This window comes from Salminus brasiliensis, chromosome 19, assembly GCF_030463535.1.
Source record: "Salminus brasiliensis chromosome 19, fSalBra1.hap2, whole genome shotgun sequence".
NCBI lineage: Eukaryota > Metazoa > Chordata > Actinopteri > Characiformes > Bryconidae > Salminus > Salminus brasiliensis.
Window position 1 is genome coordinate 27,977,897 of NC_132896.1, and position 10,104 is coordinate 27,988,000.

The following is a 10,104-nucleotide window of genomic DNA, read 5'->3' on the forward strand; positions in this document are numbered from 1 at the left end:
AATGTTGTTACAGGCAGCACAATTTATCAACACAGGCACACACACATTTTATATATATATATATATCTTCAGCAGTCTCTGGTCGAGCCTCTGTTCCTTCAACATTTCTGGTTCATAACGACAGCACTTACAGTTGACTAGGGCAGCTCTGGCAGGGCAGAAATGTGATGAGCGGACATGTTGGAAAGGTAGGATCCCTTAACATTGCCACATTTAAAATCAAGTTTCAAATTTGTCATTGTTTAAATCTTTTATTAGTTTTTTTTTTTACATCAGGGTACACATTCTCCAAAGCAATCCCAACATAACATCACCTTCATTTCTATATATATAAAAAAAAAAATCCACAAGACTAAAATAGAAGAGGTGCCCTTCACCACATTTATAAGGGGAGATGGAAAAGAAAAAGTCTTTGGAAAGAAGAGTACCATTCACATCTAACCTGATATGCAGTGTTCTCAGTCACACGCTCATTAAGACAGTGGTTACTCCGACGTTCATTCTACTCAAGACAGACTGTTTGCAGACAATGCTATTAAGCAAATAGCTTGAAGAGTTAAGAGGAAGAATGAGGTTGTAGAGCCCAAACCATTCCATATTTACCACCTAATAGTATGTATATCCCTCTCTGCGGAGCAATAGCTCTGCACTAAGACATAAAATGACACATCTAAGCATTTGAACAAGTGTGATCTTGACAAACTGCACCTGTTGGCAGGACACACACCCTAAAAACACTTATCCCAAATACAGTACAGTTCTACAGCAGTGCAAACCAACAACCATCATTAAGATCATTCAGTGATTTGCAGATTTAAAAAACAAAAAACAAAAAATTCTTGTCCTTGAGTTCAACAGACAGACAACAGCAATATTCTGACTTGCTAAGACTCACGTGGTCATTCTACCCTTTTAGCACTGACCTCAGACTTATACACAGACACATAAAGAGAGTCTGCCCAGTTTAAATGATTCTCCTACGATGGACGCATACAGTACGCTGCTCAGGTGAGACAGTCAATCTGGAGGAGTGTAGCTGGGCAGAGGAAGTGTGTGTGGTGGCAGGGATATCCAGTCTGCACTTACAGCGAGCTGTTTGCAGTGCAGGCCTTCATTAGGCCACGGTCCACAGTCCCACTGACCAGAGAAACCGCTCCTGGGACCTGCGCGGGAGGGAGGACAATTACATGTGGTAATATTTCATATTTCACACCAAAGAATCTGAACAGTCAGTCTTGCGCCATTTTCTGTCTTAGGTGCCTAGTCATGGTTATTGAGCGTCCATTTTGACGTATGACGCTGATGTGGATATTTGGGCAATAACGTCTCTAATGTCCCTTTTGCGACATTTTGGAGAAATAATAGATACATTTATTTATTTGATCTATTCTACTCAAGCAATTTAATCAGAAAATAGAAAAAAACATTTAACCACTTCTATGCTGTCCTTTCAGCCAGCTGTTCTGGGAGCACCAGAAACAGCTTGGAGAAGCACAAGCCCTTTGTTTAAGGGAAACATGGCAAAACGGTGGACTTCACACTTTACAATTTCTCAGATTAAAGACAAAATGGCAAGTAATGTGTAAATGACCTGACACCGAAACAGCAGGTTTACTAAACAACCTCCTTTAAAACGGTCTACAAAGGTCAAGAACTTCTCTATACTCCAAACTACACAAATTTTAGCTCTGTGTGGCATTTTACTCACTTACTTATTCACACCTGGTAAAATAAATGCTGAACACAAGTTTATGTTTAACCAGGTAAAACATTGCCAACTTACAATTCATTAACTGTGTTAAGCTCCAGCGAACACATCAATGCTATTTCTCTCTGTATTCCGATGGTTATTTTACAAAAGCATGAGCACACTGCCCCCATCTGTAGCCACTAGGTATATCAAAGCTTGTACTACAATAATTTATGTACGACTATTTATTGTAAACTGTTGATTGGTTACTTAGTCATATTATAAGCAAAGTATGAAAATGGACACCAGCTGATGTTTCGAATACACTGCGTCTTCTTAAACCTTGCCATCTTTTGCAACTAGACAAAAACTAGTCGTTTATTCAAAATAATAACTAAAATGGTAAAAATGTGGGTGTTGAATATCTGGATATTTTCCTTTCAGAACATCACAAATAACAATATGCAATAATAATAATAGTAATAGTAATAAAAGTGGTAAAACCTGCACCTTTCCACTTACCTCTCTCTCTCAGCTTGAACAACAGCACTATGGAGTGGAGAATTTAAGCTTGTCAACCTGATTCATCTTGAGGTGGTTGTCCAGGATGTTAAAGAGCTCCTGAATGTTGGGTACATATCCTGACTGCAGCTTTGACCAAATGGGAACGTCTAAAACAAGAACAGATCATCAAATAAATGTTATTTTCCTGCTTGAGCATGTCTGATTCAACTCATCAGCTAAGTACTAGGCTTAGCTGGAGTCCTAGGTCACCAAGCTGTGCTTGACACTGGCCCTCAGTTTATGGAGAAACATGGCTGAAGAAAGCCCATCTTTCAAGACTAATGACTAACTGCCTAAAAGCTGGAATCTTCTTTTCAGAACTTGTTAAGCCATTTAACACAGAGTTTAGACAAACATACACACACAGGAAATGTGGGCATGATTCTAGGCCAATCATGAAACTGTAGCTAACATTTAAATAATTTTGATTAACAATTAAATAGCCCATTTCTATGTCTTGTGTACAAGCCTAACACAGCCAGATCCAAATGTTTACAGACATCTCTTCTAATGAATGCTTTCAGCTACTTTAAGTACTAAAACGTAAACAAATAGCCTGTCTACTCTATCTACAGACGTCTTGCCAATAGTATAGGACTTACTGGAGCAGATAAACAAATCTATTCACATCATCCCTAATGCCAGGCATGGGCTAGATGTTGGATGGTGCTCCATCCAATACATTTGTCTATGTAGTGTATCTATGCTTCCTAGTTATCAATACTTAGTAGCTCCCAACTGGATGACTTCTAGAATCGATGCCACCAGACTCAACTACAGGGGTGTGGTTTCCTGTGTGTGAGTTTTCATGTGCGATAAACAAACACAATAAAGTTTGCTGATATTGTTTAAGAAACGATTTTAGAAAAGTCAATTAAAAATATAGAGCAAAATAAAGTAAAAGCTACTGTAATTCAAACAATCTCACCATTTAACGTTATCTCGAATGCTCCCGTAGACAGGAAATGAGTCTCCAACATATTACTGAGGAAGAACGCCATGAGACATGAGAAGATCTGAAAGAAAAATTAAGTGTGATTAGTTACTTCAAACACTTAACAAAATATTTCCCCTGGGTTTACTCTACACAAAAGGGATCAAAAAGGATAAAAAGTTGTACAAATTATCACAGTGTTCAAAGGGTGGGAAAGGGGTGACAATCGATGTACGTAGTCTCTCAACACTTACTAAAATTATCATCAATTTTTACTTTTTTGTCCTGTTGGATCAGCCAGACAAGTCTTTGTTTACTTTATTTGAGGGTCAGGATAAGTATTTTAAAAAATACTTAAAAATGGAAATTGAAAACAATGAATATTATAAATCAATTTTTATTAGTGTATCTATGGCTAAGCGATATGGTAGAAAAAAAACTATCACAATATATGGAGACATTTTTATGATACACAATATTATTCACAATACATATAATCACAGACTAAATACATCAACAGCGACAGACTCTTAAAAACTAGTTTTCAGATATCATACAGAATAGTGATTTTTATTCAACATCTGCTGTACATCTACTTAAACCAGACTAATTACACTGTTTGTAATGAAACCTGCAGTTGATCAGTGTTCATCAAGCACTAACAATATCCGTGACATGCATAAAAAAAGTATATTGTGCATTACAATAACACAATTTATCACAATACGATAAAACATCGTCATATTGCCCAGCTCTACGTGTACCTGATCCATTTCACTCCACAGGTAAATTTGTGCTGCATACTGTAGTTGGAATCAATGCCAACTGACAGATGAAGCTGATTATTATTTATTAGTTTATAATTTGCCGTTAGTTTCACTGATCAGGTGGATTTGGAACAATTCGTCATAAACTCTGTGAACTATGATGTAGGAATCTACGGACCACAAAGAAAAACTTGTTGGCCTGCCTGCATATGCTGTCGGCATGCCTGCTGATGCTTTATGAACAAGGAAACCCGGTCATAGATTTCAACATAGACCCGTGCTGGCTAAAGAAAAAAGAGATCTGTGTTTGCTGATATGATCATTATGACTAAGTCGATCTGATCTTTAGTTGTGAAGAATAAAATCTTTTTACATCAAGATATAAAATATGAAGTATAATAGTTTATTATCTGCATGCCTGGTTCCTTTGTTATATCCATTTAGGTAAAATATCATAAGCCAGAATCATGAAACCAACTGATATGTGGGCTGAATCTGTTACTCATCCCTACTGTTTACCTTATTTTCTTGACCCCAGGACCAAAGCCTTGGTGTTTCCATTCCAAGCATTTGAAAAGGATTTTGTCCAGTGACAACCAGCGCAATGGCAAGCAGTTTAAAGTAGGAGATGAAATTTCCAACATATCTGGGAACAAGATAAGAAACACTGAAGTCACAAACCGTCTCTTAGACATCAGTAGAGGTAGCTTTCAGTAGACAGTTAATAAAGGTTAAAAATTTACATGCAAGTTACAGCCATATCTATAAACCTCTGTTCCATATTATGCATCTAATTTCATCCACAAAGCGCACTGTATAACTCACTTATTGATGGGTTTGGGAGGGTAGTTCTCTCCCTCTATTCTGATGTCCGGGTACAGCTGGCTGATAGACCGGGAGTACTCCTGGAACACCTTACTGTAACCTCAGGATATACTGAAAACAAAAATATCAAAACATTTAGAAATATTAAACACCATAATAATCAATTAACACATATAAATATATAAATAGATAATAGATAAATTAAACTGAGGCAGCAATTTATTTAATCAAGGCAACAATTTATTACATCAAGGTAGAGCTGGGCAATATGAGAATATTTTATTGTATTGTGAAAAATACTGTGATACACAATTACTTTTCTAAGCATATTAAGGATATTTTTAGTGCTTAATAAACACTGATCAGCTGCAGATTTCATTAGACTGGTTTAATTTTATGAAGACCGGCAGATGTTGAATAAAAATCATTGTATTCAGTACGGGAGAGTATCTGAATACTAGTTTTAAGAATTTAATGATACTGATGTTTTAGTTGGTGATTACACGTATGGTGATAAATATCGTGCATCATGAAATTTTTTTTTAAATATTGAGATATGGTATTTATCATATTGCCCAGCCCTATATCAAGAGTAGAATTCCTTAAATCAGGGGAAAGATTTTTTTAGTAAAGGTGATGATTTACTACATCGAAGAGTAGAATTTCTTAAATCAAAGGAACAATTTATTACATCAAGGGTAGAATTCCTTAAATCAAGAATATTTATTTAGTCATGATAATGATTTATTACATCAGGGGCAGGATTTATTAAGGCAAAGTAATGATTCCTTAAATTAAGGGTAGAATTCCTTAAATTAAAGGAACAATTTATTTAGTCAAGGTAACGATTTATTACATCAAAAGGTAGAATTCCCTAAATCAAGGATAGAATTCCTTAAATCAAAGGGACATTTTTTTTAGTTAAGGCAACAATGCATTACATCAAAAGGTCGAATTCCTTCAATCAAAAGGTCGAATTTATTTATTTAGTCATGGTAACGATGTATTACGTCAAAAGGTAGAATTCCTTAAATCGAGGAAACAAATTATTTAGTCAAGGCAACGATGCATTACATTAAAAGGTTGAATTTTTTCCAATAAAAGGCTGAATTGCTTCAATCAAAGGTAGAATTTATTTATTTAGTCATGGTAACGATGCATTACATCAAAAGGCTGAATTCCTTCAATCAAAAGGTATAATTTATTTAGTCATGGTAACGATTTATTACATCAAAGGTAGAATTCCTTTAATCGAGGGAACGAATTATTAAATTGAGAGAACGTTGGCTTCTAATTTAAGTTTCTATTTTTCTACCTGGGTACTTTAGGGCCTTTTTCTTATTTATATATTTTATTTATGAATAATTTGTCTACTGCTGTATCGTCGCTGTATCGGTGCTATATCGTCGCTGTATCGTCGCTGTATCGGTGCTATATCGTCGCTGTATCGTCGCTGTATCGTCGCTGTATCGGTGCTATATCGTCGCTATATCGTCGCTATATCGGTGCTATATCGTCGCTATATCGTCGCTGTATCGTCGCTGTATCGTCGCTATATCGTCGCTGTATCGGTGCTATATCGTCGCTGTATCGGTGCTATATCGTCGCTATATCGTCGCTGTATCGGTGCTATATCGTCGCTGTATCGGTGCTGTATCGTCGCTATATCGTCGCTGTATCGGTGCTATATCGTCGCTATATCGTCGCTGTATCGGTGCTATATCGTCGCTGTATCGTCGCTGTATCGGTGCTATATCGTCGCTATATCGTCGCTGTATCGGTGCTATATCGTCGCTGTATCGTCGCTGTATCGGTGCTATATCGTCGCTGTATCGGTGCTATATCGTCGCTGTATCGGTGCTATATCGTCGCTGTATCGGTGCTATATCGTCGCTGTATCGTCGCTGTATCGGTGCTATATCGTCGCTGTATCGTCGCTGTATCGGTGCTGTATCGTCGCTGTATCGTCGCTGTATCGGTGCTGTATCGGTGCTGTATCGGCGCTGTATCGGTGCTGTATCGGCGCTGTATCGGCGCTGTATCGTCGCTGTATCGGCGCTGTATCGTCGCTGTATCGGTGCTATATCGTCGCTATATCGTCGCTGTATCGGTGCTATATCGTCGCTGTATCGTCGCTGTATCGGTGCTATATCGTCGCTGTATCGGTGCTGTATCGTCGCTGTATCGGTGCTATATCGTCGCTGTATCGGTGCTATATCGGTGCTGTATCGGTGCTATATCGTCGCTGTATCGGTGCTATATCGTCGCTATATCGTCGCTGTATCGGTGCTATATCGTCGCTATATCGTCGCTATATCGTCGCTGTATCGGTGCTATATCGTCGCTGTATCGGTGCTATATCGTCGCTATATCGTCGCTGTATCGGTGCTATATCGTCGCTGTATCGGTGCTATATCGTCGCTGTATCGTCGCTGTATCGGTGCTATATCGTCGCTGTATCGGTGCTATATCGTCGCTGTATCGGTGCTATATCGGTGCTATATCGTCGCTGTATCGTCGCTGTATCGGTGCTATATCGTCGCTGTATCGGTGCTATATCGTCGCTGTATCGTCGCTGTATCGGTGCTATATCGTCGCTGTATCGTCGCTGTATCGGTGCTATATCGTCGCTGTATCGGTGCTATATCGTCGCTGTATCGGTGCTATATCGTCGCTGTATCGTCGCTGTATCGGTGCTATATCGTCGCTGTATCGGTGCTATATCGTCGCTGTATCGGTGCTATATCGTCGCTGTATCGGTGCTATATCGTCGCTGTATCGGTGCTATATCGTCGCTGTATCGGTGCTATATCGGTGCTATATCGTCGCGCGACTGACAGGCTAGTGCTGCTGCTCGGTCATTATGGCGCTGGCCGGATAGCTGCTCTCTCACGGCCTCACCGAAACCGAAGCGCTTTAACAACACAGCCATGAGCAATAAGCGTTAACAGCAGAGGAACCACCAATAAACCCGCAAGGAAGCTTTCTGGAGTCGATGCAGGTGCAGGTGCAGGTAGGTGTCTCTCTCTCTCAGTAGAGACATGACAGCTAGCCATCACCACTCTCCTAAAGCGGAGGCTAACGACTTTAGCTATAGCTAGCTGAAGCGCTCCAGCTCGCCGCGAGGCTACACCTGCAGGCAGAAGCTACAGGCAGAAGGGACCCGGAGCCAGTGAAAGCCCTCCTCACCAGTACTGAAACCTCAGGACGGGACCCGTGTAAAACTTCGACTTGGCCTGCCTCTGAGCGGGGCTGTCAGGGTTGAGAAAGCCGTCGGGCCCCATGCTGTCCGCGGCCTGCTGCTGCTGCTGCTGCTGCTGCTGCTCGGACTGATCCACGGCGCTCCGGCCGAGGTAAATATCCCGCACCGTGACCACTGTAAACAGCAGCAGCGCTGTTAAGATGCCCGTCTGACTGTATTCAGCCATGTCGGAGGAAAAACGACGGGGCACGTCAAGAAACGTCCCCCCTGTCGCCACCAGGAGTGACCGGTTTGTTTGGTCCTCAGTCACAGACCCTCCTTATTGCCTGCAAACCCAACCGAAGGGAACGCAACGAGAGGGCGAATCCCAAATATCCCCCTACTCCCTATGTAGTGCACTAGATAACTCATCCAATTACGTATTCTACACTCATATAGAGCACTCTGATGTCTAATGTAATAATTTATATTCTTTCACAGGTTACACGACTCAATTTATAACATACGGTGCATTATTTGAATACAGTAGCTGTAGTGTCACGACTAATGTAGTGTACTATATAGGGAGCGAGGGTTCATTTGAGATGCGCCCAGCGGTATTTCAAAATAAAAGCCCTTCTATTCTGGATCGTTCTAGAGATTTCGTGTGCTGCCCTCTACTGGGGGAATACGGGGACATATAAATATAGCGTGACTGTAGCGCCACCTGCTGGCCATCTGCTCGAATAGATCCACGTTCGCCTGTCCATCTGTTGTTGGCATGAGCAGCTGCAATCCTGTAGTCCAGAGCTCACCAACCCTGCTTCTGAAAGTGTACTTGCCTGCAGCTTTCAGCAGTCCTTAATTAGTTAATTGAGGTGTGTTAGATTGAGTGTGGTGAGGCAGGTAGCCAGGGGGAGGGTTGGTGAGCACTCCTGAAGTTCTTCATGTTGAATTGCATTGAACAAATATTCGCAAGTCACAGTAGGAGGTTTAATTTGGAGCTCAGAACTGGACGTAGGCACGGAAATATGTCGCTCTGCAGATGCTGACATTTAAAATTATGACAAATTATAAGTGAAATAACCTTCCTTATATATTCAAGAACATCAAGTAGATCAAGAAGGACCGGGAGCTGACTTCACAACAAAGTAATTAAATTCTAAATTGAAAGCCAGCTTCTAGGCTTTAGACTGGATCCCACATAGAGGGATGCACCGATCCGATACTAGGATCGGTTATCGGCCCAGATACTGCCAATATTAATTGGATCGGGTATCAGATAATTAGTCTGATTCAAAGGACTGATCCATTCACGGAATCCGATTCTCGCACCGCCGGTATATATCAGAGTAACTTACATACATCATTCACAGATCATAGCAAACAGCAAGACTTCCCCTATCTAACCAGTAAGCACATCGACCTGTCCTGAGTAATCCAGCTTGTCCTCCGTATAAGGAGAACCGAGAAGGGAGGAGCTGCTAGCTCCTCTTTAGTCTCACTGACTTTGAATTTCAGAATAAAAGTCCTGAGCCCAGACAACACTGTGCCGAGGTCCAGTTGTTATTATATTCACAGTTATTATATTTTAGTGACCAATGAACAGAAATTGTGTTCGTTTGTCATAGTTTGTTTTACAAAGTTAGTAAAGTAATGCTTACATCCATCCTGATGCCTTAAGCCTTTCCCAGAGGGTCAGGTATATGGTTTATTAATCAGACAATGGTATCGGTATCATGTATCAGGCGGTACACAGAGTGCATGTATCGGTATCTGTATCGGAACAGAAAAACATGGATCGGTGCATCCCTAGTAAAGACATCCCACTTCTAACTTTGGACAGTGTGGCTTACAATCAAACAGCATCACCAATGTTGACACATCCACCAATCTAAAGGAGCTGGCAAATAAGACTCTAAGCTAAGCTAGCTCCTGTTCCGCTTAGTTTTGCATTTAGAGACGTCCCAATTTGGGAATTGTGGGCCGCTGCAGATATACATATGTTTATGTAAATATCTGATTATACTAATGTAAAAAACACTGTTTTGCTGCAATTGCACCCTCCCGTAACCCCCATTATCCCCCCCCCCAAATATCACTTTTTGCTCTGAACTATGAGGAAGTCAGTAAGTGGAACCCA

At 40.6% G+C, this 10,104-nt stretch overlaps 1 protein-coding gene across 1 annotated transcript; it reads right to left on the reverse strand.

Annotated features, from left to right (window-relative positions):
* Positions 1–231: 231 nt before the first annotated feature.
* selenot2 (selenoprotein T, 2) lies at positions 232–8,325 on the reverse strand. The gene is made up of 6 exons (XM_072662979.1): positions 7,970–8,325; positions 4,781–4,891; positions 4,475–4,601; positions 3,183–3,270; positions 2,213–2,361; positions 232–1,163 (listed from the first exon to the last, which is right to left on the reverse strand). The coding sequence occupies exons 1-5, from the start codon at positions 8,206–8,208 to the stop codon at positions 2,240–2,242; spliced, it is 687 nt and encodes a 228-aa protein (XP_072519080.1). The 5' UTR covers positions 8,209–8,325; the 3' UTR covers positions 232–1,163; positions 2,213–2,239.
* Positions 8,326–10,104: the final 1,779 nt, after the last annotated feature.